The 23,816-nt window shown below is 46.7% G+C and overlaps 1 protein-coding gene across 1 annotated transcript in view; it reads right to left on the minus strand.

Moving 5' to 3' along the window:
• Nucleotides 1-11,707: 11,707 nt before the first annotated feature.
• wnt2bb (wingless-type MMTV integration site family, member 2Bb) overlaps nucleotides 11,708-23,816 on the minus strand; it is a 63,932-nt gene continuing 51,823 nt past the window's right edge. Inside the window, exon 5 of the mRNA XM_080209707.1 lies at nucleotides 11,708-12,940. Within this exon, the coding sequence (XP_080065833.1) occupies nucleotides 12,711-12,940 (230 nt within the window). The 3' untranslated portion in view covers nucleotides 11,708-12,710. The remainder of the gene's footprint in view (nucleotides 12,941-23,816) is intronic.

A 23,816-nucleotide genomic window follows, 5' to 3' on the forward strand; every position in this document is an offset into this window, starting at 1 on the left:
TTCAAACTTCCTGTAAAGGGAAAGAAGGGAAAATAAGATATAAATATAAAAGAATAAGAGCTGGAGTAGGCCACTCAGCCCATCGAACCTGCTCCACCATTCAATGGGAGAATGGCTGGTCTTCTATACAGAAACCCTACAGTACAGAGGAAGGCCGTTCGACCCATCGAGTCTGCACTGACAATAATCCCGCCTCAAGACCTATCTCCTCAACCCTATACATTTACCCCGCAAATCCCTTTAACCAACACATCCCAAGACACCAATTTAGCACGGCCAATCCACCTAACCTGCACATCTTTGGAGTGTGAGTGGAAGCTGGAGCACCCGGAGGAAACCCACGCAGGTACGGGTGGTGGGGGGGGTGGTGGGTGGCGGTAGGTGTGATGAGCCGCAGTTTGGACATGGTGAGAGATGGGAAGACGAACACCCTCTCAGTTAAAACTGTCCACTCCACAGGCAAGCGAAACAATTGGTTCTGCAGCGACTGACCAAAATCACAGCGAGTCAGAGAATCGTAGAATGACCCAGCAGAGGAAATCATCTTTGGAAGAATTGTCCAGTTATTCGCTCAACCCCAACTCTCTCTCTAGAAGCTTCTGGAAGTAAGGATGCTTGTCATGAGTGCAACCTGTGGCAAGACCTTGTCAGTGGAGCGTCTAACATGGGGAGATGTCGGGCTGCCCCTAATTACTCTATGAACGGTATGCTCTGTCTGTATAGCGCACAAGCGACAATGCATTTCACTGTATCCCAATACATGTGACAATAACAAATCCAGTCAAGTCTCTGACCAGCTCTTGCTGCCTTGCTCTAAGCGTCTCTTAGGGATTTACAGATCTGACAGTCAACCTCCTTGAGCCACACTGGGAAAGCACCTTGCGGGGCCATCAATCCCGGGGCGGGACTCCGACCTGGAATTCCGGGAAAGCTGTTATGCCTTGCACTCCGAGACCGCCCCCCCCCCTCCCCTCCACAGCCGCCCCCCCCGCTGCTCCCTCGCTGTGGTCCTGCCAATTTCCAGTGCATTCCAGAACGCAGCGAGCGGTCCTCAGAAGCAGTTGCGCCGTGTTGATGCGCAGCCTCCTCGAGGGCTTCCCAGACAATCTGTGTTGATGTTTGCTTCGCCCAGGCTGAGAGCTCTAAACCTGGGAGAATGCAATTAATGGATTTCTTTCAGGTTAAGTGGTGGTGGCGGGGGGGACGGGGGGAACGGCCCGGGAGGTCTGTGAGTCTCGCTGACCCAGCAGGGGATCCTGTTTCATATCCCCCCCCCCCCCCCCCACAGCGGGTCCGCACCGCGGCTAAGATATGACTCACCGACAGTAAGTTGCTGCTCACTAATCTGTGTCAGCGCACTGCCTTCCAGCCAATAACCGCCCTGTTTACAAGGGGACGGGGAATGGGCTAAACTGCAAAAACAAAACAGGTCACCTTTCCGCCCCTGGGGGGGGGGGGGGGGGGGAACGATACACAGACACTATTTTCATTGTGTGTCTGAAAACACTTCTGTAGACCAGTGGTGAGCTTTGGCAGCCGAGGCCCCCTCCCAGCTGCCCCCCCCCAAGCACCATCCCACCCTCAGTAGATGTCCTCTGGCAGAAATACTTAACAGATTTAGGTGCAGGTTGATGAATGAAGACCCCCCTCCCCACTCCATCACCACCACCCACCCCCCCCCCCCCCCACCCCCACCTCCACCCACGATCATCTCCTTCAAAAATGCAGTCATCAATCTTTATCTAGGCAGCGATTGCCTGAAGCTTTCTGTTTCAGTAAAATATGAGCCGAGGGAACATTATAAAGGTGTCAGGTTCCACTTTTTTTTTTAAAACTCCTTCAAATTTCATGCTTCCATTCCCCATTCCTCTCTTAAAGGGGTTGCCTCCTGCTGATTGGGGTTTTATTGGTGTCAGAACCCAACGTGAACCGGCCATCATTTATTACACGTGGAACTCGCTCAGTGACCTATTGGCTCCAAATCTGGTAACACTTCCATTTTCAATTTCTTACTCTTGTTTTCAAATCCTTTGTTCGTGCCCCCCTCCCCTCCTCCCGTCCCTGTAACCTCTTCCAGGCTTACAGCCCTCGAGAGATCTCTGCTGCTCCAATTCTGGCCTTTCTGCCCAACACACTATTTACATTCGGCCTCCATGAACAGCCCCACCTTCCACTGCCTGGGCCCCAAGATCTCCCTCAAATTCTTCACTCAGTAAAGTTTTTCACTCAGAGGGTGGTGAGTGAGTGGAATCGGCTGCTGTCGGTGGTGGTGGAGGCGAACTCGTTGGGGGTCTTTTAAAAGACTAATGGATGAGTACGTGGGATTTAATGGGATTGGGAGTTATGGATAGCTCTATGGCCTGGTAGGTATGGATATGATTGGCGCAACCTGTGGGCTGAAGGGCCTGTTTGTGCTGTAGTGTTCTATGTTCCTCCCTAAACTGCTCCACCTCTCTGATACTCCTCAAAACCTGCCTTCGTGATCAAGTTTTGATGCCTTGGTGTCAAATATTATTGGATAAGGCTCCTGTGAAGTGCCTTTTTGCTAAAGACACATTGTAAATGAGGGTGGATGCTGTTGTAATCTCTTTGGGAAATCTCAGTTAGAGTCCAGTCTGTAACTCACTCCCAGGTACGCGTTACCCTGGGGCAGCACAGTGGCACGGTGGTTAGCAGTGCTGTCTCACAGCGCCAGGGACTGGGTTCGATTCCTGGCCTGGGTCACTGTCTGTGTGGAGTTTGCATATTGTCCTCGTGTCTGCGTGGGTTTCCTTCGGGTGCTCCGGTTTCCTCCCACAGTCCAAAGTTTTGTGGATTTGCCATGCTGAAGTGCCTCTTAGTGTTCAGGGAGACTAGCAAGGGGTTATAGGGATAAGGTGTGGGTGGGTTTGTGATCGGTGCAGACTCAATTGGCCAAATGGTCTCCTTCTGTATTGTAGGGATTCTATATATAAACCATCTGAACCCTTTGATTAGATTATGATCTATCTCTGCGTTGTTCCTTTATTCTTTAATCATTGTCCTCTTAGTTGAGATCTACCTGATTTGTATTATCCATTAGGGTGACATGGCAGCACAGTGGTTAGCACTAAGGACCCTGGTTCAATTCCTGGCTTGGGTCGCTGTCTGTGCAGAGTCTGCATGTTCTCCCTGTGTCTGCATGGGTTTCCTCCGGGTGTTCCTGTTTCCTCTCACATTCTGAAAGAAGTGTTGGTTAGGGTGCATTGACCCGAGCAGGAGTGTGGCAACTAGGGGAATTTCACAGTAACTTCATTGCAGTGTCAATGTAAGCCTTACTTGTGACTAATAAATAAAGTTTTAAACTTTACTTTGCTCAAACTCTCTGGCCGAAATCCTCCGACCTCCCCCGTGGCTGGGATTCTCCAGTCCTGCTGCAGCGAACAGAGCTTTGGCTGAGCGCCATATTCTCCATTCTCGCTGGCAGCGGCGACGATACTGGAGAATTTTGTTATCCCTTCCTTTAACGGACCCCTAAAACCTATCACTTTGACCACACTTGGGGGTCACCTGTCTGAATATAATGTCCCGGATTGTTGCTGTGAAGTGCTTCAGGATGCTTGATTACATTGCAGGTGCTACGTAAGTTCAAATGATTGTTAATGCTGTGAGACCGGTGACTGGTTGCCCCTTTTTCCACAGCCCCTGTGACCCCTGAAGTTGGAATCAGAATGTCAGAAAATGTGGAAAGACAAATTAAACTCACCAACAATCTTCATTTATATAGCCCATTTAACAGAGTAAAGTCACCCCTTCCATTACATAGAATCTCCATGATGAGATTTTTACCACTTCCTCTCAATTCCTCACCTGTCAAATGAGATCCTGGGCACCGTTATCAGTGGAAAAAGTGATTCAAATCATCAGAAGTCCGGAGGAAAGGATAAAGAAATGTTTAGGAATGAGAAATAAACTGATGAAAGTTTCTGTTAGGGATTGAAACGTCCTGGCTGTCCCTGTTTCTGGATTATCTTGCTCTCTCTGATCAGTGAATACCAGAAGCTCAGTCATTTGGAATGTCTCAGGAAGAAAGCTGGGACCTGCGGATAGCGCTGACAGGGACAGTGTTACCATGAGCATCCTGGACAGAGGAAGGAATTTGCCCCTGGACAGCAGAGAATGAAATGTCAGAAGTAAACATAGAAATATAGAAGATAGAAGGAAGAGGAGGACATTGAGCCCACTGAGCCTGCTCCGCCATTCATTACGATCATGGCTGATTGTCCAACTCAATAGCCTAATCCTGCTTTCTCCCCATAACCTTTGATCCCATTCGCCCCAACTGCTATATACAGCCACCTCTGAATACATTCAATGTTTTGTCATCAAATACTTCTCTGGTAACAAATTCCACAGGCTCGCCACTCTTTGGGTGAAGAAATGTCTCCTCACCTCCAGCCTACATGATCTAACCCGAATCCTCAGAACCCCTGGTTCTGGACTCCCCCCATCATCAGGAACATCCTCCCTGCATCTACCCTGTCCAGTCCTGTTAGAATTTCTAAGTCTGTATGAAATCCCCCCTCATTCATCTGAACTCCAGCGAAAACAATCCTAACCTTTTTTTTCATTCATTCTGAAGACATGGGCATCGCTAGCTGGGCCAGCATTTATTCTCCATCCCTAGTTGCCCCTGAGAAGATGGTGATAGGCTGCCTTCTTGAATCGCTGCAGTCCATGTTCTGTGGGTGACCCACAATGCCGTTAGGGAGGGAATTCCAGGATTTTGACCCACTTCGTTAATCTTTCCTCAAACATTAGTCTCACCATCCCCAAAATCACACTGGTAAACCTTCACTGCATCCCCTCAGAAAAAAAGATCAAAACTACACACAATATTCTAGGTGTGGCCTCACCAAGGCCCTGTATAACTGCAACAACCTAGCCCTACTCTTGTACTCGAAACCTCTCGCAATGAAGGCCAGCATTCCATTTGCCTTCTTTACCACCTGCTGCACCCTCATGCTTACAAGAAGGATGTGAAAGCCTTGGACAGAGTGCAAAGAAGATTCATCAGGATGTTGCCTGGTCTTGAGGTGTTGGCTATGAGGAGAGGCATGGTGGCATAGTGGTTAGCACTGCTGCCTCACAGTGCCAGCGACCCAGGTTCCATTCTCAGCTTGGGTCACTGTCTGTGTGCAGTCTGCACATTCTCCTTATGTCTGTGTGAGTTTCCTCCAGGTGCTCCGGTTTCCTCCCACAGTCCAAAGATGTGAGAGTTAGGTTAAATAAACAGCATTGCCCCAGTACAGAATCCCTTAAATAAGTAGCATTGCCCCAGTACAGAACCCCTTAAATAAACAGAGTTGCCCAATGCAGAACTCCTTAATAAACAGAATTGCCCCAATACAGATCCCCTTAAATAAACAGCATTGCCCCAATGCAGAACTCCTGAAATTACTGCATTATTTTGATACACATTCCTGTAAGTGTAGAGCATCATCCCAATACAAACCCTCTCTCTATATCCATTCCACCTTAACAGACTCACCCAGATATAAACAGCTCCACTCGAATCTGAAACCCTGAACACAACAACTCAAATAAAAGAAAAATACTGTAAACTTGGAATCTGGAAGCTTATACAGAAAATGTCAGCGAAGGAACAAGCCAGTAAACTAACAATGAGATCAGCTAACGTTAATAACTGCACTCTCTATCAGAAGTCAGACTTGTTGGCCTATCTTTAGATCGAAGGGAGAATTGATTGGCTCAGGGCACCCTTCCTTTGGTCAGGTTCTAACTGGACTCTGTAATGCCTCACCAACACCAGGATGTCTCAGTTCAGAGTGCACTTGGCTTCCTCCATCCAGTTGACCAAGGCCAAGTAACAACCTCCCCCCCACCACAACACAGCACAGTGTGGCTGTGGGCCATATCATTCTCTGGGGCTCGATGTTAAACTGAGGCCCTTATCTGGGTGGAAACATATCCTGATATGAGCAGTGAGCTTCTACCTGATGTAAGAACGATAAGCGCTGTGAACACTCAGCAAGTTCAGGCAGCATCTACAGAGAGAGAGATGAGTTAGAGGGCGGGATTTTCTAGCGTTGCTCTTCCCGAAACTGTAAAATCCCGTCCAAGATCAACGGACCTTCCTGTGGTCCGTCTATCGCCCGCTCTGATTCCTGTGGTGAGCTGCGCTGTAAAATTTCAGCCAATGTTTCAGAACAAGTACACAGAAAATTACAGCACAGGAACAGGCCCTTCAGCCCTCCAAGCCTGCACCGACCATGCTGCCCATCTGAATTGAAACCCCCCTACCCTTCCGGGGACCATATCCCTTCATTCCCATCCTATTCACGAATTCGTCAAGATGCCCCTTAAAAGTCCCTATCGTATCCGCTTCCGCTACCTACCCCCGGTACCCACCACTCTGTTGAAAAACTTGCCTTGTACATTCCCTTTAAACCTTGCCCCTCGCACCTTAAACCCATGCCCCGTACTAAATGACTCTTCCAGTCTGGGAAAAAGCATCTGACTATTCATTCTGTCCATGCCCTTCATAATTTTGGAGACTTCTATTAGGTGGCCCCTCAACCTTTGTCGTTCCAATGAGAACAAACCCCAAGTTTCTCCCGACCAGAATTGAACATGCTGTTCCAAGTGCGGCTTAAGGTTGTGTAAAGCTGCAACATGACTTGCTAATTTTAAACTCAATGCCGTCTGCCTTCTTGACCACCTTCTCCGCCTGCGTTGCCACTTTCTGTGGCCTGTGTACCTGTGTTGAAAATCAGAAATCAAATGAAAATATAGATTATTTGTAGAATGATCTGAAAGTGTTGGTCTCAGTGTTGAGTCTGGAAGGTTTCTGTTTATTTTTTCATGGGATGTTGATGTCATTGGTCGGACTAGTATTTGTCTGTTCCTAATTGCCCTTGAGGGGGAGTTTAAGAGTCAACCACATTGCTGTGGCTCTGGAGTCACATGTAGGCCAGACAGGGTAAGGACGGCAGATTTCCTTCCCTGGTGAACCTGATGGGTTTTTATTAACAATCAGCAATGGTTCCTTGGTCTTCATTAGACTTTTAATTCCAGATTTTTATCAAATTCTAATTTCACTGTTGGCCTTGGCAGGATTTGAACCCGGGTCCTACATAGCTGGGGCTCTGGATTACTAGCCCAGTGATAATACCACCCCACCACTGGAAGGGGTGCCTAATGGAAAAGTTAGGTGCTGTTCCTTGTGCTTAAGGTGAACAGGATCGGACCTGTGCTGAGGATTGAGATATCAGAGAGGGGACAGGATGAGGAATCAGAACAGTGTAAAAGGGGGAGCAGTGAACACAGTACAGATTGAACACAACACAGATAAATTGCTGTTTCACCTGGAAGAAGAGTTTGTAGCCTTGGACTTTTTCCAGATAATAGTTATTACTATGGAAACCCACGTAGGTCTGAGTTATGTCTGATTTTTTGTGGGCTATACAAAACATTCCTTGTTCATGTCCTACTCAGCGTACCATCCTCCGCCCGCCACCCCCCCCCCAACCCCCCCACCCACCTGCCCCCTCCCCACCCACCCTGCTCCCTCACCTCATTTTCTGCTAGGTTGCTGACTGTATCAGTGCCATTTCCTGCTCTCACCCTGAATTGGGTCATCTAAACAATAGTTTGTACCTTTCTCACCCTCTCACATCTTCAACACTTCCCTTCACTTGTTTGATTTCCCTGTCTCCATTTCTTGGGCTAGATTATCAATCCGCAGCCACTACAAACCCACATGCTCCCACAGCTATCTCCTTCCTCACACCCACTTACTGGAAAGAGTTCATTCCATTCTCCCAGTTTTTCTATTTGTGTCTCATTTCTTCTGATAATTCCACCTTCTGATGTGTCTTCCTTTTACCTCAATCGCTGATTCCTCTCTACCAGGGTTGGCAGGCATCTCCACCACGTCCTTCCTATTTTCCCACACTTCTGCCCTCGCTCCTTCCCCCTCCCTCCCAGAGCCATGAGCGGGTTCCCCTTTATCCTCACTTTCTACCCCGCCAGCCTCCACATTTAATGAACCATTCTTCACCATTTTCCCCACCTTTAGTGTGGTGCCACCACCAAGACACCTCTCCCTCTTCTCTGCTTTCAGCATCCAAGAGAGACTGTAGCCTTTGCAAAAAGTCTGGTCCACTCTTGGAGCACCCCCGGAATGCCCACCCCTTCCCAGGGCACCTTCCCAGACAAGTGCAGGAGATGCAACATGTGCCATTTTACCTCCTCCCTCCCCGCTGTCCATTCCGGTGAAATTTATACCTGGTCGTTTTAACGTACAGTATTCGCTGCTCGTGATGTTGCTGCCTCTACACTGGGGACTCAAGTGTAGATTGGATAATTGTTTTGCAGGGTACCTCCATCTAGCCGGCAAGCGTGGGCTGGCACTGGCTTCCAGCCACTCATCACTTCTCATTCTCTGTTCAGTTCTGACCTCCCAGACTCTGTCTCCTGCGTAATTCCGATGAATTTCAATGCAAGTTTGAGGAAGAGCATCTTATCTTCCATTTAGGCACTTTTCCCACCTCAACACTGAGCTCAGCAATTTCAGTTTGTAATTTCTGCCCCAATTATTTTTCCAACAGCAGCTGTTGATGATTTTATTACCACTTACCCCTCCTCTCGGCACACGCTCCCATTCTTCGTTCATTCCCTCACATCCTCTTCTCCTTTCACCATCATCTGTTTTATCATTAAATCTCTCCTGCCTTCCACCCTGTCACAGAGCTTCCCTTTAGTTCTTTCCTGCCTCTGTACGTGTTTCCGATCTCTCTCACTTCTCCAGAAGACCATAAGACATGGGAGCAGTAGTAGACCATTCAGCCCATCGAGTTTGTTCCATCATTCCATAAGACCGTAAGACCATAAGATATAGGAGCAGAATTAGGCCACTCAGCCCATCAGGTTTGCTCCATGATTCAATCATGGCGGATTATTTTCTCAACCCTCTTCTCCTGCCTTTTCCCCATAACCCCTGTTCCCCTTATTAATCAAGAACCTATTTATCTCTGTCTTGAAGACACTCAACGACCTGGCCTCCACTGTCTTCTGTGGCAAAGAGTTCCACAGATTCACCATTTTCTGGCTGCAGAGATTCCTCCTCATCTCTGTTTTAAAGGATTGTCCCTTTACCCTGAGGTTGTGCCCTCTGGTTCTAGTTTTCCCTACTAGTGGAAACATCCTCTCCACGTCCACTCTATCCAGGGCCTCACAGTATCCAGTAAGTTTCAATAAGATCCCCCCCCCTCATCCTTCTAAACTCCAACAGACCCAGAGTCCTTGAGAACATATCTGATTTGATATAATCTTCTTTCTCATTCGTTGACTCTGTCTACACTTTGTGCTGCCTTGGTAAAGCAGCCAGCATAATCAAGGACCCAGACATACTCTCTTCCATTCTTCCTTTTCCGCTTTGTACTCAATGAACAGTATGCTTTGTCTATAGTGTGCACAAGAAACAATATTTTGCACTGTATCCCAATAGACGTGACAATAACAAATCAAATCAAATCAAATTAAAATCACCTTACCTCCATAATCCTTGATTTCCTTACCAATTAAAAATCTCAGCCTTGAAGATACTTAATGACCCAACCTCCGCAGCCCTCTGTTGAAAGGAATTCCACAGATTCACTACCGTCTGAGAGAAGGAAGTCCTCCTCAGCTGTGTTTTAAATGGGCGATCCCCTCACTCTGAGATTTTGCCCTTGGCTCCCAGATTCTCCCACAAGAGAAACCAACCTCTCAACATCGACCCTTTCACTCCCCCTGAGAATCCTACATGTCTCAATAAGATTGAATCCAAAGGACAGGCTAATTTGGTGCATTGGCCGTACTAAATTCTCCCTCAGTGTACCTGAGCAGGCGCTGGACTGTGGCACTGAGGGAACTTTCACAGTATGTTCATTAGTGTTAATATAATCCTAATTTTTTAAAAATTTATTTGTGGGATATGGGCATTGGAGGCTGGGCCAGCATTTATGGCCCATCCCTAGTTACCCTTGTAGGGCAGTTGAGAGTCAACCACATTACTGTGGCTCTGGAAAAAAGTTCCAGTCTATCCAGCCTCTCCTTATAACTCAAACCATCAAGTCCCGGTAGCATCTTAGTAAATCTTTTTTGCATTCTTTCTAATTTAATCACATCCTTTCTGTAATAGAGTGACTAGAACTGTACACAGTATTCCAAGTGTGGCCTTACCAATGTCTTGTACAACTTCAACAAGACGTCCCAACTCCTGTATTCAATGTTCTGACCAATGAAGCCATGAATGCCGAATGCCTCCTTCACCACTCTGTATACTTCTGACTCCACTTTCGTTGAGCTATGAACATGTACCCCTAGATCTCTTTGTTCTGTAACTCTCCCCAGTGCCCTAGCAGTAATTGAGTAAGTCTTGCCCTGGTTCGATCTACCAAAATGCATCATCTTGCATTTGTAGAGAATTCCAAAAGATTCACAACCCTTTGAGTGAAGAGACGTCCCCTGAGCTCAATTCAAAATAACCCCCCTTATTCTGAGGCGATGATCCTGGGTTCTAGATCCCCTCTGAGCAGAAAGGTTTTCTCGGACGTACATTGACGCTATTAAGTACCTTTCGGAATGTGGTATGTTTTAATGAGTTTGCTGCACCATTTGAAGAGATTTGTACCTTGGTTCCTTTGCTCCATTTCCTTTCACACCCGAAAGAAAGAAATCCAGTGTTTTGAGTTCTAGTTTCCACAGCTGTTTGAGGTGGAGTTTGGAGGGAGTTGTAGATTTCTCCTACCCTTTATATGAAAAAAGTTAATTCTAATTTCACTTGTAAATCACTTGGGGGTGGCACGATGGCACAGTGGTTAGCACAGCGCCAGTGACCCGGGTTCGATTCTCGACTCGGTTCACTGTTTCCGCAAAGTCCACACGTTCTCCCTGTGTCTGCATGGGTTTCCTCCGGGTGTTCAGGTTTCCTGTCACAGACTGAAACACGTGTTGGTAGATGCTAAATTGACCCTTAGTGTCAGGGGGATTAGTGGGGTAAGTGCATGGGGTTACGGGGATAGAGCCTGATTGGAAGTGTTGATGGTGCAGACTTGATGGGCCAAATGGCCTCTTTCTGTACCTTGGGGGGTTCTTAAAAAAAATGGGCAGCACAGTGGCATAGTGGTTAGCACTGCTGCTTCACAGCACCAGGGACTTGGGTTCGATTCCTGGCTTAAATCACTGTCTGAGTGGAGTCTGCATGTTCTCCCCGTATCCGCATGGGTTCCCTTTGGGCGTTCTGTTTTCCTCCCACAGTCCAAAGATGTGCAGGTTAGATGGATTGGCGATGCTAAATTGTCCCCACAGTGTTAGGGGGATTAGCAGTGTAGATATGTGCACTATGGGGATAGGATCTGGGCGGGATCATTGTTGGTGTACACTCGATGGGCAGAATGGCCTCCTTCTGCACTGCAGATATTCTTTGATTGGCCATGCTAAATTCTCCCTCAATGTCCCCAAACAGGTGCCTGAGTGTGACGAATAGAGGATTTTCACAGTAACTACATTGCAGTGTTAATGTAAGCCTTACATGTGATGCTAAAAAATAAACTTTAAACTAATAAATAAACTTTAAACTTTGAACTTTAAATCGACTCAGCTCTAATTTGAAGATTGCAATTCCTCCGCCTCGGTTTGGAGATGGCACCTACAACACACATTTGTAGAACATGGGCTTCAGCCTAACTTTTAATTAGAAAAAGATTTGTTTGCGAAATTACAAACAAAGTACTCAGATGGGTGCCTTCAGCACAGGGTAGAATGCATTTCTTTTTGTATCAGCCTATGACTGTAGCAAGGGCACTTGTAGCCTGCCAAACATTAACATACTTAGCAGATAGCAGTGTGAGAATTATTACAATATTCTTTTTTCTTAAAAAAAACATTCTTAAACCATAAAAAAGTTCAGGTGGGTTGTACTAGTGAAATCAGCAGCAGCAAACCAGAGTTAAACCTCATCCTTAATGTTGTCGCAGACTTCCTGTTACAGTTTGAAGGCTGAATTTATGGATGTGAGTTAGAATCAACAGATAGATTAGTCATATCATGTCAAGTCTCTATCAATCTCACTTGCTTTCCCTCCCTCTCTTGCTATCCTCTTGTAGCTAATGTTGATAGTGCAGGTCGCCTTGTTAATACAGAGCTATACAGTTGCCTTCAGAAAGTGCAGGCCTTTGTGTCTGGTACAGAGTTGCAGCTTCATATCCTTCTGAAGGGACAGCAGCTCTTCCGCTTATTAATAAGGCATTGATGAACCAATAATAAAAAATCAAAATCGCGAAAAGAAAAGAATACCAGGTTGGAGAAATTAGTGGCATGCAGTCGGCGTTAAAGGGGGCTCTTCATCACGTGACAATTACAGAAACTGTGTTTCACCTTACACAGTCTCTTGTTTAATGGGCAGTTTCACTGTCCCCTTCAGAGAGAAAAAAAATTAACATTGCGAACGATAAGGTTCAGGATTTACGCTTTATATTGCAGTTCTCCCTATGGATAAGGAATATGCGATGATTTACTGAACATATCCAGCGGTTCACCATGGTCTCCTGGGAGGTGTAGTCCATTCTCTTAGTGCTTCACAGGATATTAATTATAAAGAAAAGCCATGCAGCTAAACTACAACTCCCCAAAATGCCACGTGCCTTCACGCATATCCCAGGTTAAGGCGGCTTTGCCGGGCGTAATCATGTCTGGTCGAGCCAGTCTGCATGTTTGGGCGCTTTGCAGGTGTGGAAGTCCACCGTCTCTTGGCACTCTTTGCACTTGACCGCGCAGCACCAGTGAAACTTGCACTCGCATTTTGTGACTCGCACCACGCGAGTGGTGTCATAGCCCCGACCACAGCACATCACTTCACATCCGTCCGTATCCCGGGAGAACTTGTTGCAAACTCTCCCCGCTGTGCCCAAAGACCCTGGAAGGAAGAAGGAAAGAACGAATGAGACTGTTGAAGGACGATAACTGCATTGAGCCGCATCAGGCTACGCAAAAATGTTCACGCTAAACGGAGGAGAATTAAGAATTGACTGATCACCATCAAACCATTGTCGATTATCAGAAAAACCCATCTGGTTCACTAATGTCCTTTAATCAAGCCTGCACTGACAATGGCGGCACAGTGGGTAGCACTGTTGCCTCAAAGTGCTGGATTTGATTTCTGGCTTGGGTTACTGACTGTGCAAAGTCTGCATGTTCTCCCCGTGTCTGCGTGGGTTTCCTCTGCGTGCTCCGGTTTCCTCCCACAGTCCGAAAGACGTGCTGGTTGGGTGCATTGGCCCTGCTAAATTCTCCCTCAGTGTAACCCGAACAGGCCTGGAGTGTAGCGACTAGGGGATTTTCACAGTAACTTCATTGCAGTGTTAATGTAAGTCCGCTTGGGGGACACTAATAAATAAACTTTAACTAAAAAAAACTATCTTAATAAATTGGACTTTAATTTGAGGTGCCTGTGATTTATCTACTCTAGACACGGGTAGTCAAAGTTTCTGGGGGACACAAAGGGCCTGATTTTACCAACAATTTGCACCCGTTTTTGGGCGCAAAATTGTGGTAAAGTCGGGAGTGAGGCCTTTATCGCAATCGGCACCCGGGTCCCCGCAGATCGCCACTTTACCGAGACCCGCGAATGGCTGGGATCCGTTCCGCACCCAAATCGGGCGCAACGACGATTTAAATATATTTGCATGTATTTAAATTGAATTAACGAACTGCCCCGCCCAACTCTATCAGCATCTCCCCCCCTTTACCGCCCTGTTTACCAATCCGGAACCGCGCTTTTAGGGACCTGCTGAATAAAAGTCTGAGGCTCCAGCCTCTGAAGAGCGCGATCAGTGACTCCAACGGCTCTCCGACACGGATCAGTGGTGAGGGTGGGGGTGGAGGCAGGAGGAGGGGAGTGAAGTCAGATTGTTGTCTGGTTGGGGGAGGAGGAGGAGGAGGCAGGTCAGATATATCTCTGGTGGTTGCGGGGGGGGGTGGAGGGGAGATCGTTGTCTGGTGGTGGTTGGGTGGGGGGAGGGACAAGAAGGCGGGTCAGATGTTCTTCTGGAGGGGAGGGGGAGCGAGGCCAGACCATTCTCTGGGGAGGGGGGAAGGAGTGAGGCAAGTCTGTTGCCTTGGTGGGGAGGGAGGGAGGGAGGGAGGGAGGTGGGTCAGATGGATCTCTGGTGGTGGGGGAGGCAGATGGATCTCTGGTGAGTGGGGGGGGGAGGGGGGGCAGGAGGGTTTGCTGCCACTTTGTGGGCAATTGGTGGGGGGGGGGGAAGGGGGACAGGGATGGTGATCAGTCTGGGTCGTGGTGGGGGGGTGGATAAGGGAAGCAGTGATGTGTGTGTGTGTCCTCCTCATCCACACCCCCCCCACTACCCACCCACATCACTGCACCCCTTATCACCGCCCCCACTACCCAGACCGATTGGCCCCTGCCCCCCTTCCTCCACCGATCGCTTGCAGAGTGGCAGCGGACCCCCCCCCACTCCCCTCACCAGAGATCCATCTGCTCCCCCTTCCCCCGCATCAGAGACACATCTTATCTGCCTCGCCCATCCTCTATTTTAACGGAGATGTGATAGCTCTGTTAGACTAGGCAGAAAGACGGCTGTTACGTCGCAAAGTTAAGAAATATTCTTCCCAGGAGATAATTGGGGAAACATGAAAAGAGCTCAGAACAGCCTAATCCTTTTCATTGATGACCCACTCCTGATTTCTCATCATTATCTTCATCTAATGAACGAGGGGACACAAGGTCAAAACTGATGGATTGGCATCCCCTTCTCCTTGCAAGGGATGATGGGAAAGGAGCCTCGGTACGTTGGTGAAGTCAGGTGGGATTGTTCACTTAACTCAGCAGATGTTCACCAGGTTAACCCCTGGGGAGCCAGGATTGTCTTACAAGGAGAGAGACTGAGTCTGTGTTCCCCACTATTTCCAAGAATGGGGAGTGATCTCATTGAAACTTGCAAAATGTTTACAGGATGTGGTAGGGTGGATGTAGACAGGATGTTTCCCCTGGCTGGTAAGTCTAGAACCAAGGGACACAATCTCAGAATAAAGGCCTTTTAAAACAGAAATGAGGAGGGATTTTTTCACTCAGAGAATGGAGAATCTCTAGCCCAGAATGCTGTGGAATCTCAATCATTATTCAAGACAGAAATGGATAGATTTCTGGAGACTAATGATATCAAGGGATATGGAGATAGTGCAGGAAAGTGGGGTTCAGGTAGATGATCAGCCATGAGCTAACTGAATGGTAGAGCAAGCCCAGTGAGCTGAATGGCCCACTCCTACTTCTCTGTTCCAATGTCCTCAGTCCCCATTCATACCAGGACACAGCATCCTAATGTTCCACTTCCAAGCTGGACTGTCTACACCTTTGGTTTCTCAGGTACCCATTTTCCATCTGCTTGTCAGGGCAGGATCTGTAATCCTCACATACCTATACAGGAAGGTGAATCCTGGTGGGTCCATACCCATTGGCTGGGAGATGCCCAGCTTGAGGTTGGTGATGAGTAATCAGTAGGACGCAAAGGTCCTTTCCATTGTTGGTGCTGTTCCTTTACACCCATCGAGCTGGGCTTATGACCCACAAACTGCACTTCCCATGTTGATTCGCTCACTATTGAGATTAGGGTGAAATATCCAGTCCATTTGTTGTAAAGGGTGGAGCTTTCTCTCCATTTGTTATTTGATTGCATAGCCTGGGCAGAACCCAGTGACAAGGACTTGCCCAATATTAGCATCTCATTGTACTGGGGAGGCAATGGCCTGGTGGTGTTATTGTTTGACTATTCATCCAGAAACTCAGCTAATATTCTGGGGACCTGGGTTCGGATCCCACCAGGGCAGATGGCGGAATTTGAATTTAATTTTTAAAAATCTGGAATTAAGTATCTACTGATGACCATGAAACCATTGTCGATTGCCAGAAAAACTTATCTAGTTCACTAATGCTCTCTGCGGAAGGAAATCTGCCATCCTTACCTGGTCTGGCCTACATGTGACTCCAGACCCTTGGCAATGTGGTTGACTCTCAGCTGCCCTCGGGCAACTAAGGATGGACAATAAATGCTGGCCAGCCAGCGATGTCCATGTCCCATAAATGGAAAAAAAATTTAAAGTAAGTGAGATCCTATGCCCGGAACTCACTTGGTTGCAGAAGTTGTTGGAAGTTGCTTACTGAAGCCACTCCACTCCAGTTCCTTTGACTCTCCTGAGCTAGACCCACAGGCAGTGGGTATTTTTTGACTATTTTCTTGGATCTGGTTGATGGATGCCACTACACGGTAGTGGTCCTACACCGCATCACTGAAGATCTAAGGTTCCTCCGAGTCCCCCTGCCATCCAGCCTAGGGCCCCGTCGTGCCCTGTTGCCATGTGTCACTGCAAGGAGACACTACAGGGGATCTTGGTAATGCAGAGGCTGGGTACTGGCAGAGAAACCTCCGCACTCAGCTCCTGCTTTGCTAGATAGTGGTGGTGGATCACACAACTGCACTTGATGCACAACATCCCACTGGGGCAAAATCATTGACACTCAGGCGGGTCAAAGCTCAGAAGCATGAAACCAGGCTACAAATGGATTTTTGCCCTTCCACTGAAATGACGGCAGCTAGTGCTGTGTTGGATAAATACCAGAATGGAAGTTGGATCTAGCTTATAATAACGGTTACAATCAGAGGTGCCTTGGGGATTAATGGTTCCAACTCAATGCTGAAATCGTGGGAATGTTATCATAGAATCCCTAGAGGCAGAAGAGACCATTCAGCCCGTCGAGTCTGCACCGACTCAGACAGAGGTCTTATCCAGTCTCTCTTCCACTGTCTTCTGTTGGAAAAAAGATATAAAAGTCTGAGGTTAGGTACAAATCGACTCAAAACAGCTTCTTCCCTGCTGCTGTCAGACTTTTGAATGGACCTATCTTGCACTAAGTTGATCTTTCTCTACACCCTAGCTATGACTTTAACACTACATTCTGCACTTTCTCCTTTCCTTCTCTATGAATGGTATGCTTTATCTGTACAGCGCGCAAGAATTAATACTTTTCACTGTATGTTAATACATGTGACAGTAATAAATCGAATCAAATCAAATCCCTTATGCCTGGAATGCAATCATCCTGGGCTGGGTTATTGGGATTGAGTTTGGACCCATAATCTGCAGTTGGTGAAAAAGAATCCTCAGCTTGGTTTACAAGCTGCTCGTTTTACCATCCAGCTGAGAGCCAGTTTCACCAGTCTGAGATAAAAACTCAACAGGTCTGGCAGTGTCTGTGAAGAGAGGAACAGAGTTGACAGTTCAGCTCATGGATCTTCCATCAGAACTGCTTAAAGAACAAAGGAAAAAACAAAGAAAGTTACAGCCTGCACCGACCATATTGCCCTACTGAACTATAACCCCCTACCCTTCCGGGGACCATATCCCTCTATTCCTATCCTATTCATGGATTTGTCAAGATGACCCTTAAAATCACTGTCGTATCTGCTTCCACCACCTGCCCTGGCAGCGAGTTCCAGGTACTCACCACGCTCTGTGTACACCATGCTCTGTGTAAAAAGCTTGCCTCGTAAATCTCCTTTAAACCTTACCCTTCACATCTTAAACCCATGCCCCCTAGTAATTGACTCTTCCGCCCTGGGAAAAAGCTTCTGACTGTCCACTCAGTCCATGCCCCTCATAGTCTTGTAGACTTCTATCAGGTCGCCCCTGCCCCACCCCCAACTTCCGTCGCTCCAGTGAGAACAAACCAAGTTTCTCCAACCTCTCCTCATAGCTAATGCCCTCCATACCAGGCGACATCCTGGTAAACCTCTTCTGTACCCTCTCCAAAGCCTCCACATCCTTCTGGTAGTGTGGTGACCAGAACTGAACACTAGATTCTAAGTGCAGCCTAACCAAGGTTCTATAAAGCTGCAATGTGACTCGCCAGTTTTTAGTAATGGATGGTGGCTGTATACCCAGAGGTCTTATCTAGAGTAACTTGGCCCCGGATCACATCCTCCTGGACATCTCCATCCTTCAGCTGCAAGGACACAGGTGAGTGAGATAGGAAGGTGGTGATATTGACAACTGGGGGACAGTCGCTAATGGCTGTGAGCTCTGGAGACTGAAGGGCACTGGGAGAGGGGAGCGAGAATAGAAAGCCCAGCTGGGTGACACGGGGGCACAGGAAAAAGAGAGAACAGTGAATTGGCCACTTCCTCTGCCTCTGTCCTCTGCAACAAAGCAGCAGAGAGGGGCTCCTGAAGCACGGCAGGCAACACTTCACAGAATGGACCACCACAGCACAAAGCAGCATCTTACCAGATGGAAGTATGCCACACGGTAGAGTCGCTGATAAGGAAGTTTTTGCAGGATTGGGTTTGATAACCTTCTTGATTAACACGCTTCATTTAGCTTCATGTTCTCATAATTTGAATATTTATGCAGATCCCACTTTGCAATTTCTAAAGGCTCATTTTCTAAATTGAAACAATATGCGTCGAGACGTCAATATCTGGAGTTAAAAACTGGCCTTTTCAATGTAAAATCTTTGATCTAGTACATGGACTGAGCGTTTCCCACTCTGTGTGTGCTAATCTTTAAATTCAAAACCTACAAAGCCTGATATGCCAAACCACCCCCGGTGTGGTCCTGTTAGCTTTAATGAGTCTAATTCTTGCTTTTGTGCCAATCTAACATAAGATGCAGTAAATTGCAAAGGTTACACACCAGATGCAGCACAATGTGTACCTAAACCTGCAGGTTTCATAAACGTGTGCAGAAGCCTTTCAAATATGAAATTTCTAATGGCGCAGATAGACTGATCTCAGGGTGCAGATACACCTCGGTGAATAGACCGATTTAGATGATGCAGATACACGGTGGGGGGCACATAGAATGATCTAGGAATGCAGATACACTGATCTAGGGCATGCAGATATGATGATCTAGGAATACAGATAGATTGACCTCACAATGCAGACACTGATCTGGGAGTGTAGACACACTGATACCGGGATGCAGATACACTGAACTAGAGGGTCCAGATACACATATTTAGGGATGCAGATATACTGACGTCAGGGTGGAGATATAGTATACTAGAGTGCAGATAGGGTGTTATAGAAGTACAATAATCTAGGGGTGCAGATACAGTGATTTAGGGGCACAGATACATGGATCTAGAGGGTGCAGATACACTGATTAAGTGGTCCAGGTACGCCTATTTAATAAGTGCAAATACCTTGCTCTAGGGTACAGATAAACATTTAGTGTGTTCGGAGACACTGATCTAGGTAATGCAGATACACTGACTTCAAGGCACAGATACGCTGAGCCGGAGAAACACCGATCTAGGGGGTGCAGATACACTGACACAGGGGTAAGGACGCACTGATCTAGGAATGCAGATATACTGAATTAGGCCTTCAGACACACTGATATCAGGGTGCTGACACACCCATCTAGGGGATGTGGGTACACTGATCCTGAGATGCAGGCACACTGAGCTAAGGGAGCAGATAATGCTGATCTAGGAATGCAGATGTATTGATCTCAGGTGCAGATACACTAATCTAGGGCTACAGATATACTGAACTGTAGATACAGATACATTTGATCTAGTGTGTGTGCAGATGCAGGGGTGCAGATACACTAATCTAGAAGATTCAGATACACTGATCTCACATTGCAGGTACATCGATTTAGGGTTCAGTATACTTATCAGGGTGCAGATGTGCTGAACTATAGATACAGACACACTGATCTCGTGGGTTCTGATATACTGACCTGGGGATGCAGATATACTGACCTGGGGGTGCAGATACACTAATCTAGAATGTTCAGATTTCATGGTGCAGATACATTGATAAAACAGATGCAGGTACATTGATGTAGGGTGAAGTACATTTATCTAGGGGTGTCAATACACAGATTTGTGGATGCAGATACATAAATCTAGAGGGTGCAGATACACTGTTCTAGGGCTACAGAGACTGATCTTTGAATGTAAAGAAACTGATCTCAGGGTACAAATATACTGATCATGGGGATGCAGATACATTAATTTAGGAGTTGCGTATATACTGATTTAGATTCACAGATCTAGGGGAGCAGATGCACTGATCCAGGGCTGCAGATATACCGGCATTGTGATGAAGAAATGTACTATATCATGTTGCTCGCAAGGGGGATGTTTAAAATTCAACTTTATTTTACAGTTGTCTGCACTGGGCAGCTCCCATGATGAGAATGCAAGCTATTGATTGATTTTAGCTGGGGATGTGCTGGTTTTATTCTGAGTTAATGCATTTTTGTTTATGTGGTTTTTCCCTTGAAGTTTCAGAATAGGGTTTTGATTAGATTGGTTGAGAGAGACAGTCGTCTGCTCAAGGGGAGGAGCTAAGATTACAGGCATGAACAGGCAGCTTCTGAAAGAAGCAAGAGATGTCCCTGTCTTTGTCTCTCTCTCTGAAGGGTGCTGTTTGGGACTTGCTAGGAGAAATAAGTCTCACTCTACCTCTCTCCGGAGGTGTTCTGGAGGCTTGAGGTAACCCAAGTTTGAGCACATTAGCCTGTGTGACTAATTGATTTTGAAGAGGAGTTTAAGTCTATAAGAGGAATATTGCTCGAATTGGAATAAATAGAGACAGGTTAGCAGTTAGGAATTGTATCCTGTCATGTTTGAGTATTTCACTTGGTAAAAGTTAAGCTAATTCATTTGTTTTAGCTGAACTAGATTGTTAAATAAAGTCTGTTTTGGTAAAAGCTTTCTAGTGTGTCCATAGAATCACACCCAGAGTGAAGCACCTTATCCTCACTCTAACGCCAAAATAGAAAAAACTGTTGGGGGGCTGGTGTTTGCAGATATATTGATCTGAAGATAGAGGTCCACTGAGCCATGGGGAGCAGAGATATTGATCTCAAACTGCAGATACACTGATCTTGGGAGAGGAATGCAATGTTCTAGGAATGCAGGAACAGGGTCTAGGGGTGCAGATGCATTGACATAGGGAGTGCAAAAACGTTGATTTCAGGGTGTGATAGACTGATCTAGGGGTGCAGATACATTGAGCAAGGGTGCGGATATACTGACCTCACAGTTGCAAACACAGAATGAATACAATGATTTCAGGTGCAGATACACTAATCTTGGGGATACAGCTACATTGATCTAGGGCTGCAGACCAGAGAATTGCCATCTCTAAATCAGTCTATCCATACACATAGGTCAATGCACCTGCATCCTCTAAATTAACATATCGGCACCCTAGATCAGTGTATCTGCTCCCTTAGCTCTGTGTATCTGTTCCCCTAGATCTGTGTATCTTCTCCCCTAGATCTATGTATCTGCTTGCCTAGATCTGTGTCTCTTCTTCCTTAGGTCTACATATCTGCAGTTTCAGATCTGTGTATCTGCTCCACTAGAGCTCTGTATCTGCTCCCCTTGGTCTGTGTATCTGCACCCTCAGATCTGTGTATCTGCACCTCTAGAGCTCTGTATGTGCACCCTTGGATTTGTGTATCTGCACCCCTGGACTTGAGTATTTGCTCCCCTAGATCTTTGTATCTGCAGTCCCAGATCAGTGTATCTGAACCCTCAGATTTGTGCATTCCAGATCTGTGTATCTAGTGCCCTAGATTTGTGTATCTGCTCCCCTAGATCAGCATATCTGCCTCTGCAGATCAGTACCTGATCTCTGGGCGCAGATACACTCATGTAGAGGGTTCTGGTAGACCAGTCTAAGGGTGCATCTTCAATGATCTAGGGTTGCAGATACACGGAAGTAGGTGAAAATACAAAGATCACAGGGTACAGGTATATTAATCCAGGAAAGTACATTCACTGATCGAGATGGGGAGGGGTCAGATGAACTGATCTCAGGGTGCAGGGACACTTATCTAGGCAAATACAACATACACTGATCTGTGGGTGCAGATACATGAATGCAGATAACTGACCTAAAGATTCAGATTTAGCATAAGACCATAAGACATAGGAGCAGAATTAGGCCATTCAGCCCATCGAGTCTGCTCCGCCATTCCATCACGGCTGATATTTTTCTCATCTCCATCCTCCTGCCTTTTCCCCATAATCCCTGATGCCCCCATCAAACATGAACCTATCTATCTCTGTCTTCAAGACACTCAATGGCCTGGCCTTCACAGCCTTCTGTGGCAAAGAGTTCCACAGGTTCACCACTCTCTGGCTGAAGAAATTCCTCCTCATCTCTGTTTTAAAGGATTGTCCCTTTAGCCTGAGGTTGTGCCTTCTGATTCTAGTTCTTTCTACCTTTCCATGTCCACTCTATCCAGGCCTCGCAGCATCCTATAAGTTTCAATAAGATCCCCCCTCATCCTTCTAAACTCCAACAAGTACAGATCCAGAGTTCTCAACCATTCCTCATATGACAAGCTCTTCATTCCAGGGATCATTCTTGTGAACCTCCTCCGGACCCTTTCTAAGGCCAGCACATCCTCCCTTAGATATCGGGCCCAAAACTGCTCACAATACTCCAAATGGGGTCTGTCCAGAGTCTTATACAGCCTCAGAAGTCCATCCCTGCCCTCTCTAGCCCTCTCGACATGAATGCTATCATTGCATTTGCCTCAGCAGGTACAGATACACTGATCTCAGGGTGCAGAAAAACCTATCTGGAGATCAGATATACTGAGCTATTCAAGCAGATTCTAGCCTTTATAGCTAGTTGCTGCTAAGGTCTTAGGCTCTTTTCTTGCTTATTCTTTGAGGCAGTCACTCCCAGAATCCACCTGATAGCCTCATACAATAACACAAGAAGCAGGAGTCGGCCACCAGTCCCTTCAAGCCTGTCCCACCATTCTATATGATCAATGCATTTAGGCATACATTCATTGTTCCCTATATTCTACTACAAGATGGTGTAACACTAGGAGGAATATCACCTCCTCATGACATTTGTGCCTTTTGCATTTATAATTCTTCAACCTAATAAAGAATGCACTGAGTAAATGCTTAGCAAACATACCAGGTATGAATTATTGCACGGTTTTACTTCTCAGCATGTTAAAACACATAATAATAATTAGCAAATCTACTCAATTCAATCAGTACAACAGATGGCATAGTGACACAGTGGCTAGCACTGCTGCCTCACGGTGCCAGGGACCCGGGTTTGATTCCTGTCTTGGGTCACTGTCTGTGTGGAATTTGTACATTTTACCCATGACTGCATGGGTTTCCTCCGGATGCTCCAGTTTCCTCCCACAAACCAAAAGATGTGCTGGTTAGGTGGATTGGTCATGCTAAATCGTTCCACAGTGTATCCTAACAGGCGCTGGAGTGTGGTGACTAGGGGGTTTTCACAGTAACTTCATTGCAGTGTTAATGTAAGCTTACTTGTGACACTAATAAATAAAGTTTACAAGGGCGGCACAGTGGCATTGTGGTTAGCACTGCTGTCTCACAGCATCAGGGATCCGGGTTTGATTCCTGGTTTGGGTCAGCACGGAATCTGCATGGTCTCCCTGTGTTTGTGTGGGTTTCCTCCGGGTGCTCCAGTTTCCTCCCATAGTCCAAAGGTGTGTGGGTTAAGTAGATTGGCCATGTTAAATTGCCCCTTAGTGTCCCGGGATGCCGAGGTTAGAGGGATTAACGGGCTAAACATGAGGGGTTAGGGCCTGGGTGAGATTGTTGTCAGTGCTGACTCGATGGGCTGAATGGCCTCCTTCTGCACTGTGGAAATTCTATGATTCTAAGAACTTGTCTTTACATAACAATGGGAGAAAATGAACGTTACCACATCAGCCTTGCACGACTTAAACAGAACGACTAC

This window comes from Carcharhinus amblyrhynchos, chromosome 22 (genome assembly GCF_965287045.1).
Source record: "Carcharhinus amblyrhynchos chromosome 22, sCarAmb.v2.hapA, whole genome shotgun sequence".
Classification (NCBI taxonomy): domain Eukaryota; kingdom Metazoa; phylum Chordata; class Chondrichthyes; order Carcharhiniformes; family Carcharhinidae; genus Carcharhinus; species Carcharhinus amblyrhynchos.